Here is an 18092-nt window from a genome sequence, read left to right as displayed (position 1 = left end):
CGCTGGTCAGTGAGCAGGGTAAATCGTTTTCCGGCCAGGTAGTGCCTCCAATGACGCACAGCCTCCACAATCGCCTGGGCCTCCTTCTCAACAGCGGAGTGTCTGGTCTCCGGGCCTTGGAGGGTTCGTGAAAAGAGGCCACGGGTCTCCCCGCCTGATTGAGGGTAGCGGCCAGGGCAAAGTCGGACGCGTCGCTTTCCACCTGGAAGGGGATGGATTCGTCCACTGCGTGCATGGTGGCTTTGGCAATGTCCTCCTTGATACGGTGGAAGGCTAAGCGGGCCTCTGCCATCAAGGGAAAAGAGGTGGACTTGATCAGCGGACGGGCCTTGTCCGCATAGTAGGGGACCCACTGGGCGTAATAGGAGAAAAACCCTAGGCGCCTCTTCAGGGCCTTGAGGCAGTGGGGCAGTGGAAGTTCCATAAGGGGACGCATCCGGTCGGGGTCGGGGCCGATGACTCCGTGTTCCACAACACGGCCAAGGATGGCGAGGCGGTTTGTGCGGAATATGCACTTCTCCTTGTTATATGTCAGGTTTAGGAGTTGGGCGGTGCGGAGGAATTTTTCGAGGTTTGCGTCATGGTCCTGCAAGTCACGGCCCTGCAAGTCACGGCCGCAGATGGTCACATTGTCCAGATATGGGAAAGTGGCCTGCAACGCATTTTGATCTACCATCCGGTCCATCTCCCTTTGGAAGACGGAGACCCCGTTGGTGACGCCAAAGGAAACCCTAAGGAAGTGATAGAGGCGGCCCTTTGCCTCAAAGGCAGTGTACTGGCGGTCCTCAGGGCGGATAGGGAGCTGGTGGTATGCTGATTTCAGGTCAATGGTCGAGAAGACGCGGTACTGCGCGATCTGGTTGACCATATCAGCTATACGGGGGAGTGGGTAGGCGTCCAGCAGGGTGTAGCGATTTATTGTCTGGCTGTAGTCGATGGCCAGGCGCTGCTTCTCGCCGGTCTTAACGACCACAACCTGGGCTCGCCAGGGGCTGGTGCTGCCCTCAATAATCCCTTCTTTCAGGAGCCGCTCCACTTCGGTTTTAATGAAAACCCTGTCCCCGGCACTGTATCGCCTGCTCTTTGTGGCGATGGGCTTACAGTCGGGGGTGAGGTTAGCAAACAGTGGTGGGGGGGTGACTCAGTGTGGAGAGGTTGCACCTGGTGCGCGGCGGGCAATTTGGAAGCTGCTGGCTGCGGACTGTGAGTGGGGGTAGGGGTCCACCGTACGCCATCGTAACACTTTTAAGGTGGCACTGAAAATCTAACCCCAGCAGGACGGCAGTGCAGAGGTCAGGCAGGACCAGAAGTTTAAAATGATCGTACACGGTCCCGTCTACTACGAGTGTCACCACGCAGTAGCCGCCGATGTCCGCCGACTGGGACTCGGAGGCCATAGAAATCCGCTGTTGTGCAGGCAGGACTGGGAGAGAGCAACGCCGCACCGTGTCGGGGTGGATGAAGCTCTCCGTGCTCCCAGAGTCAAAAAGGCAGATTGTATCGTGACCATTTACCTTAATGTCCATTGTGGAACTGGCCAGTTGGTGCGGTCTCGCTTGGTCCAGTGTAACGGATGCCAGCGTAGGGGTCGGTGTGTCGCTGCGGGTATCAGATGAGGCGGTGTCGGGGGCCTGCTGCATCCCGGCTGTCGTCCAAGATGGCGGCGTCCATGATCCCCATGTGGCTGGAGGCGTCCAAAATGGCTGCTGTACCGGTGATTCGCACATGGCCGGGGAGGTCCAAGATGGCGGCCCGCATGGCCCACATGCGGCGCTGCTGGGGTTCGGGGTGGCTTTGTCCCTGCAGACGCTAGCGTAGTGTCCCTTCTTCCCGCAGCCCGAGCAGATCGCGTTTTTCGCCGGGCAGCGTGCTCTGGGGTGTTTTGCCTGGCCACAGAAGTAGCATTTCTGGCCTTGGGGCACTGCTGTCTGGCCTTGGGACACTGCTGCGGTAGTTGGGCCGTTGTTGGGGTGTGGCTGGGGTGGCACGGCGCTATGAGGCGGTCCTACCGTGTCCCAGGCTGTCATTCCCCGGGGCGTCCACGGTGCAGAGGAGTAGGCATCCATGCCCTGGTAGGCTGCATCCAACGATAGTGCGAGTTCAGAGGCCTTGTTGAGGTCGAGGTTACTCTGCTCCAACAGTCGCTGTCGGGTGTAATTGGATCTGTGGCCCGCTACAAAAGCGTCCCGGATAAGTTCCTCTGTGTACACGGCGGCCTTTACATCCTTACAACCACAGGCCCGGCCAAGCACAGACAGTGCCTGAAGGTATTCCACGGTCGATTCCCCAGGTTGTTGTTTACGACTCCCCAGGAGGTGCCTGGCGTACACTTCGTTCACTGGGCGCGTGTACTGGTCCTTGAGGAGCTTGATAGCGTCCGCGTACGAGGTCGCGTCTTGGATGACCGAGTACACTCGGTGGTTCACTTTGGAGGTCAGGACATCCAGCTTGTCCTCGTCCGATTTGATTGCTTCGGAGGCGGTCAGGAATTTTTCGAAACACTTAAGCCAGTGAGTAAACTTGGTGGATGAGTCCGCCTCCCGACGATCTAAGTCCAGGCATGCTGGTGTGAGGATTTTCTCCATTATAAAAATGTTGTTAATAAAATTGATGCGCTATCAATTACTCATAAAAGACTGAGAGTTAGAAGAGTAACTAAAGGCTTTTATTAACAACAGAATGGAGGTCTGCCTCGTGTGGTCGACCGGTCCAGGATACAAAGGGCTGGGGAGCAGTCACCTTTATACTAGGACCTGTGGGAGGAGTCAGCCGAGGCATGTCCAGGCATGTACACAGTGGAATACAAACAGGACAAACAGGAATACAAACAGTGGTTTACCACAGCCTGTTTCTCCACCAATGCTGCCCGGCCTGCTGAACGTTTCCAGCATTTTGTTTTTATTTCAGATTTCCAGTGTCCGCAGTGTTTTGCTGCTTTTCCTCTTGGGACCTTCACAGAGTTGAATTCCAGCCCAGGTGGTGAGGCAGGGCCACTCGTGCACCTAATTCAGCAGGCCGGACCGTATTTGAAGCCAGATCGCCAAGGGAAAGGGCCAGCATTTAATTCAGCGCACCATCGCTTAAAGTAGGAATCTCAGTTTTCAAATCTTTTGAGATACTGTTCCTGGAATCTATTATAAAACCAGTTTTGGAAACAGCCACATCTCTGAGCAGAGGTTTGTTCTGAAATGTTTTAAATCAGCCCCACCTCCTCCCTCGGGCGCTCTGAACTATAAATATCATACGCTGAGTCAGACCTCCAACTAGGCTTTGGCAACCTTCCAGGATTTAAAGATTGATCTACAGGCCACTACTGCGAGCAACGCAGAAGCAAAATCATAGGAGCATTACATTAAAAAAAAATATTTTCTATAAACACTTTTAATAGTTATAAAAAGAGATGGGGAGGGGGTGCGGGTGGGAGAAGGGCAGCTTGACTGGCTAGGAATTGGAAGTAGGTCATGTGATGGAAGCTGGAAGAGTCAACAGTCCGACCTCAACCCCAGAAATGGCCCCCAGCTCCGCCTCTTCCATTCCCTGGTCAGCAGCAGTGTGCTTAATTGGAGCGGTGAGGGAGGTGGAGTGGGAACCATCTGAATGCCTAATTGGGATTGTGCGCACAAGTCAAGGAGCGGGAAGGGGTGGAGAGGGGGAGGGAGGGGTGGAGAGGGGGAGGGAGGGGTGGAGAGGGGGAGGGAGGGAGGGGTGGAGAGGGGGAGGGACACCCCCCCCCCTCTCTGGGCCTGCCCACTGGCAAAGCAAATGGAACGAAGCAGGTGTAGGGGGAAAAAATACTTCATCAAAGAGCTAAACATCTGAACAATTGCAGCCAGGCCTGTGATTCCGATCCATTCTTCCAGTAAGCACGTGGTGCAATATACCGGTGCTAAATTCCTTGCTGTGCTATTTTAACACTGATGATAATCCATTTTACGAGAACAGCACGAATCGGAAGTTCGAGCCTCGTGGTAGATTTTAAAAGGTCCATTTTGCGGTTTGATGTGGTCAGTAGAAGGGCACATTCCCCCATTATACCCATCAGCTTCTCCGAGCTGCAACATCACCTCTAAGGTCGCACCGACACATGGAAAGATTTGATACAGCAGTGTGATACTTTAAAACCCTCCCCTCCCTTTCCTGCAGACTCATGGGTTCAGTTCCCAAGCAAGTGGCCATTCTGCACGAGTGAAGCCAGTGAGCGGCGGTGGTTTATTTGACCAGGAATGGCATCACAGCCCAGCCCAATCTGCTCCCTCGGGTGGCATCCACTCACATACATTCTGTGGCTGGAGGCACCAGACAGGGGGCAGGAACGGCAATGGCCGATATCCCCAACCCCCCCCTCAGGTAGCTGAGCTCAACTATTGTGTCCCTATTACCGGCCTGGCTAAAATCAGCTAACGCGGCCTAGAGCAGGAAGGGACGCTGGAGTCTTCCTGCTGGTCCGTGCAGCTCAGGAACGCACAGAGTGCCGTGTCGTCCCGAGTTACTGAGAGGAACTAACCGGCCACCTCGCTGGAAGAATTCTTCTCCATACGCCAGTCCCAGTCAGCCGTTTATTCAGGTTCAGCTTCAGCCAACTATACCTTGGAGGTTTGAAATGATTGAAGGTGGAAAAAAAAAACAACAGGACACAGATTATTCTCTGTAACTGTTTAATAATTGTTAAAAAAAACTGGTTTGTGGAAACCACAGGTTAGTTTTAAATCAAACAAACTGAGAAAGTGGATGGTATTGATTCTCAGTGCACAGATATATAGTTATATAAGATTCACAGTGACCTCAGGTTACTTGTCACCCAAGATGAAAGATTCAAGAAGTGAAAATCATATGAACATACTTCATAATGTAGACTACCCCACCCCGTCTCCTGATTGGCTACGCAGCTGAGCCGGAGCCATGGGGGGTCGGGCAAACCAGAACTACCGATTTAAAACACAAAGTGTACTGCACAGACACTTAAGGAAGGTCCCTGGGTTGATTTGGTCTCGCACGAGTGTCGAGAGCAGCTCTGAATGGAGGGCGGTCGGGCAGCAGGTTAGTCGGGCGAGCCGAGCCTGCTGACGTCCACCCCAGGCTGCGCACGTGTCGAATTAATACACAGCACATCCCGCCTCTGTACTAATTAGGAGCATTTAATGGACACAGTCGGTGATCCAGATTGTACAGAATGTTCCCCATACTCATTCAACGACGTAAAACTGCTTCACACCCTGCCTTGATACACCAGCCAGCTGGCAATGACAGCAAGGGCCCAGGTATTCAACCTTCCCAATGGTACCCAAACCACACCCTTTCTCACTGCTCTACTTTGCAATTCCTCGCAGGTCCTATTATTCCCCATCTAAACTACCTGAACCCCCTCACTCTAACCTTGAATTTGCTACCACATTATTCTACTATATCAGTTTTATATGTCTATATATTTTTTTTATAAATGAATGCATCTCTGGTCATTACGCAATGGGCCCCACTTGATTACAGTACCTGCGGTAATAAACCGTTTCAGCAGCAATGCACAGATGTGTATGGCCTAGAATTCCTTTACGGAGTACGAATCAAAAGTCAAATAGAAGGCTGTTGTAGAGAGACTGTTTCGGAATGCGTGAACGAGCCCAGGTTTGCTCTATTAAAAGGGTTCCGTTAGATCTCGCAGTGGCACCCATGCACAACGCCATGGTTTTTAACTTCGAGAAGTCCGAGCTAAGAATCTGTTGCGAGTTCGATGGGTGAGGAGGCTGTGTCCTGGGGTTCTGTTGGACTCACGCTGGTCCGTGCTCTACGAGGCTGTTGGGGGGAGTCTGGCAGCAGCAGTCTTCTCCGTCATGAAGCTGTAGTTATACTAAAATGAGAAGAACGGTCACACAAGTTAGTGGCAGCTTTCCTTCTGCTGGTCCTAGCCAGCTGGGAGGCCGGCTCCACCCTTACACGTCTCTGTAGGTGAACTCACCAACCCCGTGCCAAGGAACCATATCGATCAGAAGGACTCGAGCTGCTGTCCTGGGTTATGCTCAGGTAGTCTCATTGGGGCAGCCACAGAGGGCGCGATAACTGGCCTCTATCCACATAGAAAGGGGAGGGGGAGAGAACGAGAAGTGTTCTCTACACGTACACGTTGAGGGGGCAGGATTGGGCTCAGCTACCGGTCGATACTCACCGTCTCCGCTCACACAAACCGAGGGCCATTTGGGCGAGGTATGGGGGTGCCATTCACTGCACGAGTCCACTGCTGAGGGAGAAAATTGAAGAGAACAAAATCTTCCAACTTCTTTTCTTCAAAGATCTCAGAACCTCCAGCTGTGGTTTTTCCCCAGGCCTCTCCTAATCTCTCGATCAGTCCGACTGATGTTTGCCACCCGCTCAACGGCATCCAAACCCACCCGATAACTCTTCTCTACCAATCGTCCTCGCGCAAATCAAACCCACTCCACACTCTGCCCGTGACCCAACATGCCGACTTTAGGCCCTTCGCTTTGACCCACTGACGCCTAATGCCAGATCCATGCAAGTGCACTCCCTCGCCTCAACATTAAAGACAGGAATCGCGCCATAAAAAACAAATCAACCAAAACCTCTATGCTACAAAGCCCATCCTTCCAGTACACCAACTCTCCCATCGACGCCCATCCTTCATTATCCCAACTCTATCAAAGCCTGTCCCTCCAGTACCCCAACTCTCCCATCGAAGCCTGTCCCTCTGGTACCCCAACTCTAGCAAAGCCTGTCCCTCTGGTACCCCAACTCTCCCATCGAAGCCTGTCCCTCTGGTACCCCAACTCTCCCATCAAAGCCTGTCCCTCTGGTACCCCAACTCTCCCATCGAAGCCTGTCCCTCTGGTACCCCAACTCTCCCATCGAAGCCTGTCCCTCTGGTACCCCAACTCTCCCATCGAAGCCTGTCCCTCTGGTACCCCAACTCTCCCATCGAAGCCTGTCCCTCTGGTACCCCAACTCTCCCATCGAAGCCTGTCCCTCTGGTACCCCAACTCTCCCATCGAAGCCTGTCCCTCCGGTACCCCAACTCTCCCATCAAAGCCTGTCCCTCTGGTACCCCAACTCTCCCATCGAAGCCTGTCCCTCCGGTACCCCAACTCTCCCATCGAAGCCTGTCCCTCTGGTACCCCAACTCTCCCATCGAAGCCTGTCCCTCTGGTACCCCAACTCTCCCATCGAAGCCTGTCCCTCTGGTACCCCAACTCTCCCATCGAAGCCTGTCCCTCCGGTACCCCAACTCTCCCATCGAAGCCTGTCCCTCTGGTGCCCCAACTGTCCCAGGCAAGTATCCAATGGCATCTTAAAAGTCCCCATGTGTTTTTTCCCCTATTAGCCTCCCTGGCATTTTATTACAAATATTTGTTAAAAAATTATTCCTAACGTACAAGTTTTCAAATCAGTTTTCCTTCCATTTCAGCACCAACACTCTGGTTGGCAGGAATAGTGCAGTATCAGGGGCCATACCCCGCAGCTCTTTCGAGAGGTGGAAACTTGGAGCGGGGGGGCGGGGGTGGAGAAAGAGGAACTGACTAATGAACCACTGCAACCTTTAGACTCACATAAAATAGCCCCACCCTAGTGCATACACTACGTACATGGCATTGCTGAGAATTATTTGGTTAGACTTTGAAGAGATTGTGTTCATGTAGTGGCATTCCCCACCAGAAGATGGCGGCATTGCATTAGGGCTGCAGGAAATCAAAGCCTGTCTTGTACACAGGTTACTGGGGGACCTCTTGTGGCATTGCTCAGCGAGTCAGAGCAGGTTTTACTTGATAAATGACAGCGGGGCTATAGTACAGAATTTGTTATACGGAAATGGTAATCAGAGGCGTGATTGAAACACTGGATTGAATTTAGCAAGCAAGGTAGTCGGAATGAAGTTGTCTGTGTTTTTTGACTGGATCCTGGGGAATTTCAGCCCACGATGTGTGTGAGACATTCTGTCTATATTTTGGAACAGATGAGCTTGATGTAAAATTTTTATGCAAATACAGCTGATGCACAGTCACTGTTGTTGTTCTGTGGGAAGGCACAGCAGCCATTTTACAAACAGCAATGAGATTAACGGCCAGTTACACTATTTCAGTGATGTTGGTTGAGGGAGAACGATTGGTCAGGACACCGGGGAGAACTCCCCTGCTCTACTTTGGAAGTGTGTCATGGGATCTTTTACATTCACCCGATTTAACATGCCTCCTGAAAGACAGCGCCTCCGGCAGTGCTGCTCTCCCTCAGTACTGCAGTGTCCCAGCTAGATCATGCGCTCAACTTTTGGAGTGGGGCTTGAACCTGCAACCTTCTGACTCAGTCGACAATACTCAGTCTCTGCCAACGTTCCCCCTAATTTTAAATTTGGGTGCGCGGTCCCTTTAACAGGCTACGCGGCCCATTCAACGTCCACATTGGAAAAGCCGGTTCTGGGCCGCGTGGGACCAGCAGCCGCACACCTTAGAGGGAACGTTGGTCGCTGCTAGTCAGACGGGATTTATTTTGCCTGCTTCTACATTACAACAGTAACTACACTTCATTGGCTGTAAAGCGCTTTGGGACATCCGGTGGTCGTGAAAGGCGCTGTAGAAATGCAAGTCTTTTCTTTCTTGCTATGGCCAAGCACACACAGTGTGTGTTAAAATCGGAGACCATAACAACTATCCCACTGAGAGTGCAGCTGTGAGGGGTTTCATTCAGGAAAAAGTTACAACTTCTAAGACATGTTTGCTTTGCTGAATCCGAGATCCTGTGGCATTATTTGAAGAGCAGGGAGTTCTCCCCGAGTCCTGGCCAACATCCCGCCCTAAACCACCGGAAGGGATTAACTGAATGTTCACCGTGCTGCTGTTTGTGGGATCTTGCTATGTGCCAAAATGCTTTGCTTGTCCACATAATAGTGACTGCACTTCAAAGCCATTCACTCTGTGAAGCTTTTGCGAGAGTTTCGGATAAGCGACGACAGAAACACCAAGCTCTTTTACTTTCAATGATTTAGGCTCTGATCGGGGCGGTTCCCTGAAGTGATATTCCATGAAGCAGTTTAAATGGTATAAACATCTGGTTGAACATTGTTCCCTAAAATAAAAGGCCGCAGTGCAGTGGTTCGGTTACTGGGCCAGTAACCCAGAGGCCTGAACTAATAATCCAGAGAATGCGAGTTTAAATCCCACCTGGGCAGTTTGAGAATATGAAATCAGTTTTTTTTTTTTAAAATCTAGAAATAAAAAGCTGGTATCAGTGACTATAATCCTTACCCAATTTGGCCTGTGAGACTCCAGTTGTGTTCGAAGCCACTCAGTTACATCGCCAGCTTCTCAGGGCAATAAATGTCAGCCTTGTTAGCAATGCCCACATCCAGAGAATGAATTTTTTTTTTAAGTAAAAAGAGGCTCAATAAGGTGAATATCAGAAAGATTAAGTTGAAATATGTAGAAAGTGTAGAATAACGGTGGGAGAGGTGGAATTGTGACTCCTTTACTCTTCGGGGAATGGGAGGGCGATGCTCTGTACACAAGGCAAAACACAAAGATCTGTGGAGGGAGACAGAGGTGGAAGGCAAGGCGTTGTTACAGCTGCTGACTTGTGTCACTGTTATCAGTTCTTGTTAAATACTCACTGCCGTGTTTTCCTACACATCAAAACCTGAACTCCCATCTTTTATCCCGACTGCTCTGCCTATTTTAGAGTCATCGACGGCTTTAAGGAGCTTACAATTAGTATCTGCAGCCAACTGGTTGTGCTCGGTGACTCAGAGGTATTTTTCATAAAGCCATCACACAAAACCGGAATGCCAGCCTGGGTTACCTAGCGTACTGCCCTAGGATAGCTTGGTGCGGTGGCCCATGACAAGTGGAACCTGAATGGAGACTGCTCTGTGCTCCAGGATCATTTCACAGCAACTGTCCCCGCCCCTCACGAGTAGCAACTCTCGTTTAGATAATTTATTTAACTTAAACAAACGCTTCAAGGTGCTTCACAGATGGGCATGAGGAAACGGATACCAATCCAGGGCTGGAGGGGGATTAGGTGGGGTAACCAAAAGCTTCGTAGTACAGATGGTTCATAGAATTTTACAACACAGAAACAGGCCATTCGGCCCCTCTGGTCCATGCTTGTGGTTATGCTCCACTCGAGCCTTCCCTCACCCCTCCATCGTATCTGATCAGCATATCCTTCTATTCCTTTCTCCAGCTTCCCCTTAAATGCATCGTTCTTAGAGGTGGAGAGAGAGCTGGAAAGATTAAGGGAGGGAATTGCAGAGAATAAGACTGAGGTGATTGAAGATGTAACCAACTCGAATGTAACGAGCTCTATTTAGATGTAGGGCTTGCTCCCGTCCTTTGTTCAGCACTGTGACACTAACAGTATCCACTGACAAAAGGCAGGTAATCATTCCACAGCTGCCCTCGGTCAAATGAGAAAACTTGGAACCTGGTTTCCTTTGCGCAGATGAAATGGCAAAAATGAATTCGTGCCGGGAAGTCGACGCCTGAACGGCGAGGTACTGAACAGGAGCTGGAGTTCCACTTTAAATCGACATGTGTGTCAGGTGGACAGGAAGCGAGTACGCCATGTAACACAAAATGCGAATGGTGACACTATTTATCTGCATAGCAAGTACTTTCAAATAACAAGCATGTGCCGATATTTCAAATTACCTCATTTTCTATCTCAGCGTGGCTTTTAATTTGGAGATTGGTAATGTTAGCACTGGGTACCTGTGAGAAGACACCAACTGTGAGTTACAGCACTCTGTCCCATTGCAATACAACACAACCGGTCATAACATTTTACAATTGAATACGGTGATAACGACTGCACTGTACTGGAGTTCCCAGTTTGGCCTCTGCCTGTCTTGATGGGGTCAGGTGAATGCTGAACCAATCCGGCCTCAACGGCAGAGGTTTTACTCCACGCTCCATTATTACCCTCCGATCAGACAGTCCCCTCCCTGCTGCCTCTATGGGAGTGGGTGTGATGTGAGCCAGTCCATAGATTCCTCCAACTGGTGGCAGGGCTTTGCAGGGAGCACGAGAGTTTGGTACTCCTCCCTACCCCGAGCTGCAGATCACAACAATGTGCCGAGAATCAGCTTATGCCCCGCAATGATGGAAGGTCAAAGGTTAGGTGACAATACGACAAAACTCTGAAGGAGTTGCTACATTTCATCGATGTCCCAAAGTTAGACTCTCCCAAACTCCGCACAGACGGAGGGGGGGGGGGGGGGGTCCCGGGACAGTGATCAGTAACGGGGGGGGTCCCGGGACAGTGATCAGTAACGGGTGGTCCCGGGACAGCGATCAGTAACGGGGGGTCCCGGGACAGCGATCAGTAACGGGGGGGTCTCGGGACAGCGATCAGTAACAGGGGGTCCCGGGACAGCGATCAGTAACGGGGTCCCGGGACAGTGATCGAACTTGGTGCCTTTCTGGTCTGCAAAGGCCGAGTACATCACAGCACATCGACCCACTGAGATACATGGGGCAGCCACCCCCCACCCATCCTACAAAGGGCTGCTAAGAATTGGTTGTCTTCAAAAAAATTAAAGAGTCAGAAATGACAGAATAAAAACATAGCACACTAGCTTCTTCGTCTGGTCTTTGAGCCCTATAATTACTGGACAGGCAGATTCCCCAGTAGACATTAAAGAGCGTGGAAATTAAACCGAGCTCTTTCGAATATACTACTCAAAAAATTACTGGAGGAAAGGCAGAATTTGAATCACTGCAGCCGCACTTTAAGTTGAGAGAGTGGCGACTGAGATGTTTTGGCTGTACTTACATTCATGGTGCTTTCAAACCTGGGGTGTAGCACAAACGGGACACCGTCCATAGCTGCCAAACCAAGAAACAAAAGACAAGGAAAGTTGTGAACAGGTTCATTATTCTGACTAATTGCAGCTGGATAATCCCTTCAAAACTACAATACCATCTGCCCCTCACCAACTCCTGCTCGTGTTACGGCTCCACTGGCATCCGCCACCCTCTGGTGCCTCGCCTGAATACAAGCCGACCCATGAAAGCCAATAGGCTCTTTGACTAAGAGGTGCATCATTGCCAAGCCCGTTCTTATCCCCACCCCAATATCCAGCAGGTTGAATATCCTGGGGAGCTTGCCCCTCCCAAACTCCAGAACTCACAGCTGAAACTCTGGGCTCTGTGGCATCACTCTGGCTGAGGTCTGTCAACTCAAATACAGTCAAAAAACCAGCCAACAATTTTCTGTTGCACTTTTAAGTTCAGCACGAAGCTGCTCGATTACAAACTGAGCTACGAGGGCAGGGGGGTCACGGTTATCAACTGTGAGCTACACACTTTCACACTCCATCTATTTACAAAATAGTCTGAATGAATGGCAGCAGCTCACACCCGGGTGGGGGCGTGACCAGGTGCTGTGGGTCCAGGTGAGGGCCTGGCTGGGTGGGGGTGGGGGTGGGGAGGGGGTCCAGGTGAGGGCGTGGCCGGGTCTGGCGTTACCTGGAGAGGGGTCCAGGTGGGGTGTAACCCTGGCATGGGGGAGATGGGCCACGGGGCAGTGTTAGACACAGACAGACAGTGTGACCATCAGGAACCTGGACCTAGCTTGTAATGTAATGTTACTGCCAAGTTCCAATTAGTAGAATTTCACTGTCCCTTTAATGAGCTTCCATTTGGGTTCCGGAGTGAGCAGTGCTGGAGCAGAATGTTTAAAGGACAGTCTCGCCTCACAATCCCAGCACTCTTACATCGAGGCCAATGCCCAGTGTTAGTCGCACTTCCAGGAAAAGGACCAATGGCATTTAAATTGGAACAGCCGTCAACTAAACTAAAGACTGTTGCAGTACCAATGTTTGCTACTAGACATTGCCAGTACATTAAATCCAATAGTTAAGCCCTGAAAACTGGGCTGGATGTCTGAATGGACTCTTACGTCCAACAGTGATGGGTAGTGGATTTCAGCGAAGTATAATGGTGGGCATATGAAATTATCATTCCATGTCCTGTGTGGAATAGATTCAGTCTTTCCAAACGTTGATTGTGTCCAGAGAGCATTTTGAGTTGTTTAACACCCGGGGGAATTAAGTGCGGTTAAAAGTCCGTCATTGGTCGGTAGAGGGGCGACTAGAGGGAATGAACAAAGAGCAGTACAAGGTTAATGTACTGTTAGTGCGGTGAGCAATGTTCCCTGTAAGCCGTGCGGCCGGGCAGAGCTCCAGGGAACCCGCACAGCCGGCTTTTCAATACAAAAACCACTTGTACATGGTATTTTGAATGGGCCGCGCAGGGCCAAACAAAATTAGAGGGAACACTGGCGGCGAGTTCTATTGGTTCTTGCACACCAGACGATGCCAACAAGCTTGATTTTACTCATCATTCCGATGCTTTGGTTTTAACTAAATAGGGGGAAAAAATCGTAAAAGCACTCTCTCCCCCTCATTCACCAGGGGAAGGAGCAGGCTGAGCGTCAGTGGGTTCGATGGGTCAGCTGGGGTTTCCACCCTTACCCGAGATCCCGTAGATATTCTCCATGCTGTATACGGCATCTTTGGGCTCCAGGTTCGAGCGCCTCTTGCTAAGTCGGGCTGGAAGTACGTCAGGTTCTGGCCTTTTGCTGCAACAAATGAGAGATATTCAAATGCATTTTTAAAAACTTAATCACAATACTCTCTCTCTCACGCGCTTTATATCAGTAAGACACACATCTCACAACTCAGGCCTGCAGCACACTGCAGTGCTGGGTCTGAAATTGATCTTTCTGCAGCATAAATCTTTCTGAAGTTTAAAAGCTTTTATTACATTCAAAAAGCTGAATTTAATTGTTATATAAAACAGATGGGGTTTTGCAAAAAGGATCCAGCACAGTGTCAGAGATCAGAACATAAAACTGCTCCATTTTATCTTCCGTCCATCTGCTAATTTTTGCATCAAAATTCAAAGCCAAAACTAGCCACGTTCTCTGTGAAACGCATTTACCCTTGAGGTAAGCACCTTGAGCTCTCATTCTCCAGCGACAGGCTGCTCATATTAACACCAAAGCTTCTTGGCTTGGGCAGTGGTTTCGGCTTTTCCACTCTCCCCTTTTTACACCAGATGACAAAACCACTCAGCTCTCTGCAATAAAGAACCCAATAACTAATAAATATACATACACGCACAACACACACACGCACTCTAAATACACGCACAGTAAACGCGCGCACTCTAAATACACGCGCAGTAAACACGCGCGCACTCTAAATACTCGCGCATGCACAGTAAACACGCGCAGGCTAACAACACATAGGCAAGACATGCATGAGAAATAGAAACAGATGCATACAGGGTAAATATGCAGACACACAATAAATACAGGCATAGGCTAAGCAGACGGGCATGCATATTATAATTATATACTCTCCTGATAAAAGTGAATGACAAAAGGTCCCTAACTACCTGGAGCCCTTTTAAGGCAGGTCATGAAAATGAGACCATGGTGACAATTTATAGCAAACAATCAGATCCTTTATCCGAGTTAGGTAGAAACTGCTGGTATTTGTTTAAACTCGCTTCCTGATGCAAATCAAACAGAAAGTGTCGTCAGGGAACTGTAAACATCGGAATCAGAAATGAATTCACAAAAGCAGCTCTCAGCACAGCAAGCTCCTCTGTTCTCAACTTACTTTAAAAGTGAGCGATGCCCGTGTCTAGTTCATTAAAATGAATCACAAGTATTTCTCCAGGTTGGGGAACGGGCATGGTTGGCCGAGATCCCACCCCCAGCATGCTCGTGCAGGACCCATTATTCCCCCCCCCCCTCCCCCTTTCATCTCCTAGGTTTCTTGAAGGGCGGGGATGCAAGCTGTATGTGCAATTATCTTGAACACTTGTGCGGTGGGTTGTAACACCGGTGCTGTAAATGTGAGGCTAAACAGCAGCTTCTGTACACACTGTGGGCTGGTTCTGTCTTTCTGATCAATCTAAAGGCAGTAAATAAACCGTAGGCACAAACCTGCGCCCTACACACGTGTGAAAATGTACTTCAACCGTCCCAATGTCCCCTCTTGCTTGTAACGTGTGGTATCAATAAGGACGGTGGGCATTACTTACCCTATGCATGTGTACGAAGGCACAATCTGCTTGCTTTTCACAGTCAGTTTGACATCAAAAACAGCAGTGTCCGCCTCACTGAATGGGACCCTCTTAATACACAGTCGTTTCTTTTTAGACACCGCGACCTCTGGGGAAAGAAGAGGGGAATTGTTACGCAACTTGCAAATTGGCGGGGTGGTGGGGGGACCCAGCGGTGAGCCCGGTCTACAGGAATCCGTCCTGACACAATTAGGGACCTGGGTTAGACAGTGTTGCACGGCACGATTCCTGAGGCACCTGGTCATACTCCAACCACGTACCTGGTCTGTCGAGTGGACGAAACCACCCTTCGCGTCTCTGTGCAGTGCCAGAGGTTGCAGCCTCTGTTTGACCGCCAGAAGGGGCTGCTCCAAAGGTTCTGGTTGCACTTCTCGCCAATGCTCCTCAACTTTGGTCACCTGGGGGAGGGTGGGGAGCAGGCTGGAGGGTCTCCCGTCCGGTCTGCTCCTGGGCCCATGTGAAAGTCACCATTCACTGGTGCAGGATGCACAAAATCGATAAGGAGAACGCGAGGGTCCTCTGAATAATTCAGCCCTCTTTGGGGGTCTCGTACGTGCCCGGGTGACCCTGGGGTGGGATCACGCTGTGCCCACCATTTCTCCAAACGGTTTGTGACCGGGGAGGGGGGGGGGGGAAGGGGGTTGCGAGCCAGTTGCTTTACTGATGCCCTCCTTGTAAAAGAGGGCACTGGCCAGAACCTGAATTATTTTGTGGAAAATGCCACGTAATTGGTTTAAACAAAATACAACAGGAGATAAAACTTCAATTCACCATTATATCGTATCCAGGCATTAAGTTAGAGACAGATACTTTCAGCTAATTTTATATACTTCACACACCAAGCTGAGAATATAGAGCGACAGTGTCTGAGCCAAGGACCACATACAGTCCTCGAGCCGTGACAATCCAGCCCACGAGACCCAGGCAGCAGAGACCCATTTACATTTATTATTCCTCCTCGTCCCATTTACATCTCATGTTCCTGGAGATTTGGAATCAGTTATATTTTAGCCCACTTGCCTCATAAATCCTAAATCGGAACACTTCGATCAGTTAGCATTTGCAGCTGGAGATATATGGGGTCAAGGAACCAAGATATGTGATATATGGGGTCAAGGCACCAAGATACGTGATATACGGGGTCAAGGCACCAAGATACGCGATATATGGGGTCAAGGCACCAAGATACGTGATTTATGGGGTCAAGGCACCAAGATACGTGATTTATGGGGTCAAGGCACCAAGATACGTGATATATGGGGTCAAGGCACCAAGATATCCGATATATGGGGTCAAGGCACCAAGATACCCGATATATGGGGTCAAGGCACCAAGATACGCGATATATGGGGTCAAGGCACCAAGATACGCGATATATGGGGTCAAGGAACCAAGATACGCGATATATGGGGTCAAGGAACCAAGCTACGTGATATATGGGGTCAAGGCACCAAGCTACGTGATATATGGGGTCAAGGCACCAAGCTACGTGATATATGGGGTCAAGGCACCAAGCTACGTGATATATGGGGTCAAGGCACCAAGGTACCTGATATATGGGGTCAAGGCACCAAGCTACGTGATATATGGGGTCAAGGCACCAAGATACGCGATATATGGGGTCAAGGCACCAAGATACGTGATATATGGGGTCAAGGCACCAAGATACGTGATTTATGGGGTCAAGGCACCAAGATACGTGATTTATGGGGTCAAGGCACCAAGATATCCGATATATGGGGTCAAGGCACCAAGATACCCGATATATGGGGTCAAGGCACCAAGATACGCGATATATGGGGTCAAGGCACCAAGCTACGTGATATATGGGGTCAAGGCACCAAGGTACCCGATATATGGGGTCAAGGCACCAAGGTACGCGAGATACATGGGTCTGAGTGACCACAGAGACAGAAAGCTTGGATAACCCCGCACTAGTGGATCACCCACACTACTGCTCACGGCAAGTTGCAGGATACGGTATAATCGCAAGACGACAAAATGTGACACCAAGTCGAAGGAGACATTTGAACAAGTGACCGAAAGCTTGGTTAAAGAGGTAGGCTTTAACAGTGTCTTAGAGGAGAGAGGGGTAGTGGGGGAATTCCAGAGCATAGGGCCGAGACGGCTGAAGGCACGGCCGTCAGTTGTGGGCCGAAGGAAGTCGGCGATGCACAAGAGGCCAGAATTGGAGGAAGGCAGAGTTCTCGGAGGGTTGTAGTCCTAGAGGAGATTACAGAGATGGCGAAGGGTGAGGCCATGGAGAGATTTGAAAACAAGGATGATAATTTTTTAAATGGAGGGGTTGCGGGACCAGGAGCCAGCGTAGGTCAGCGAGCACAGGGGTGATGGGCGAACGGGATTTGGTGCGAGTTAGGATACGGACAGCAGCGTTTTGGATGAGCTCAGGTTTACAGAGCGTTTATAGTTTACACAGAACCAGAGGTCAGAGTAGGCAAGGAGAACTGGAACTTGGGAAGAATTTCATGAGATGTTCTCATGTTTTTATTATCTCTGATCTCGCAGGTGCCAGAGAAGTGTGTAGGTTTCTTGCACAAGGACAGATTTAAAGCATGAGGGATGCTGTGTTTGAATCATTCGAACCAGTTAATGTAAACACTTAATCCCTTTACTTTAATCAATAGAGGTTCCGAGATCCACGACAGTCCCACACTGCAACAACCTTATGACTGTAACCAGAAATACTCACTTGAATCCAGAAATTCAGCAATGAAAATATAACCCGACGGTAGAGGGCTTTTATCAGGAAGCAACTGGATATCTGCCACAATGTCCCCCTGAGGATTCTGCAAACAGAGCACGGCATCAGCATTAAATCATCATGTCCTTTCAAAGGCCAGATGGCATTGCGAAATCTGATGATTTATGGACATCCTGGGCACCTTAACCATGAGTTACAGACAAGTCTCTATCATACCCCATGGGATTGGCAGAGTTAATCTCATTTATATATACAGGTGGAGTTTTGAGGCTTCC

General features: G+C 50.0%; 1 protein-coding gene across 6 annotated transcripts in view; it reads right to left on the bottom strand.

Annotated features, from left to right (window-relative positions):
• Window positions 1-4638: 4638 nt before the first annotated feature.
• mvb12a (multivesicular body subunit 12A) overlaps window positions 4639-18092 on the bottom strand; it is a 38182-nt gene continuing 24728 nt past the window's right edge. For 4 of the 6 annotated variants that reach the window (XM_085971530.1, XM_085971529.1, XM_085971532.1 and 1 more), the window contains exons 4-10: window positions 17806-17902; window positions 15054-15183; window positions 13941-14078; window positions 13472-13578; window positions 11770-11822; window positions 10647-10706; window positions 4639-5842 (exon numbers count right to left, since the gene is read on the bottom strand). In XM_085971530.1, the coding sequence (XP_085827656.1) occupies window positions 5780-5842; window positions 10647-10706; window positions 11770-11822; window positions 13472-13578; window positions 13941-14078; window positions 15054-15183; window positions 17806-17902 (648 nt within the window). In that variant the 3' untranslated portion in view covers window positions 4639-5779. The remainder of the gene's footprint in view (window positions 5843-10646; window positions 10707-11769; window positions 11823-13471; window positions 13579-13940; window positions 14079-15053; window positions 15184-17805; window positions 17903-18092) is intronic. The other 2 variants (XM_085971533.1, XM_085971534.1) reach the window with 2 other exon arrangements.

The sequence above is a fragment of the Somniosus microcephalus genome, chromosome 31 (genome assembly GCF_052327205.1).
Source record: "Somniosus microcephalus isolate GS21.2 chromosome 31, FLI_Smic_1.0, whole genome shotgun sequence".
Classification (NCBI taxonomy): domain Eukaryota; kingdom Metazoa; phylum Chordata; class Chondrichthyes; order Squaliformes; family Somniosidae; genus Somniosus; species Somniosus microcephalus.
Note: the sequence above shows the minus strand (reverse complement) of the source record. Positions and strands in the feature narration are given on the sequence as shown.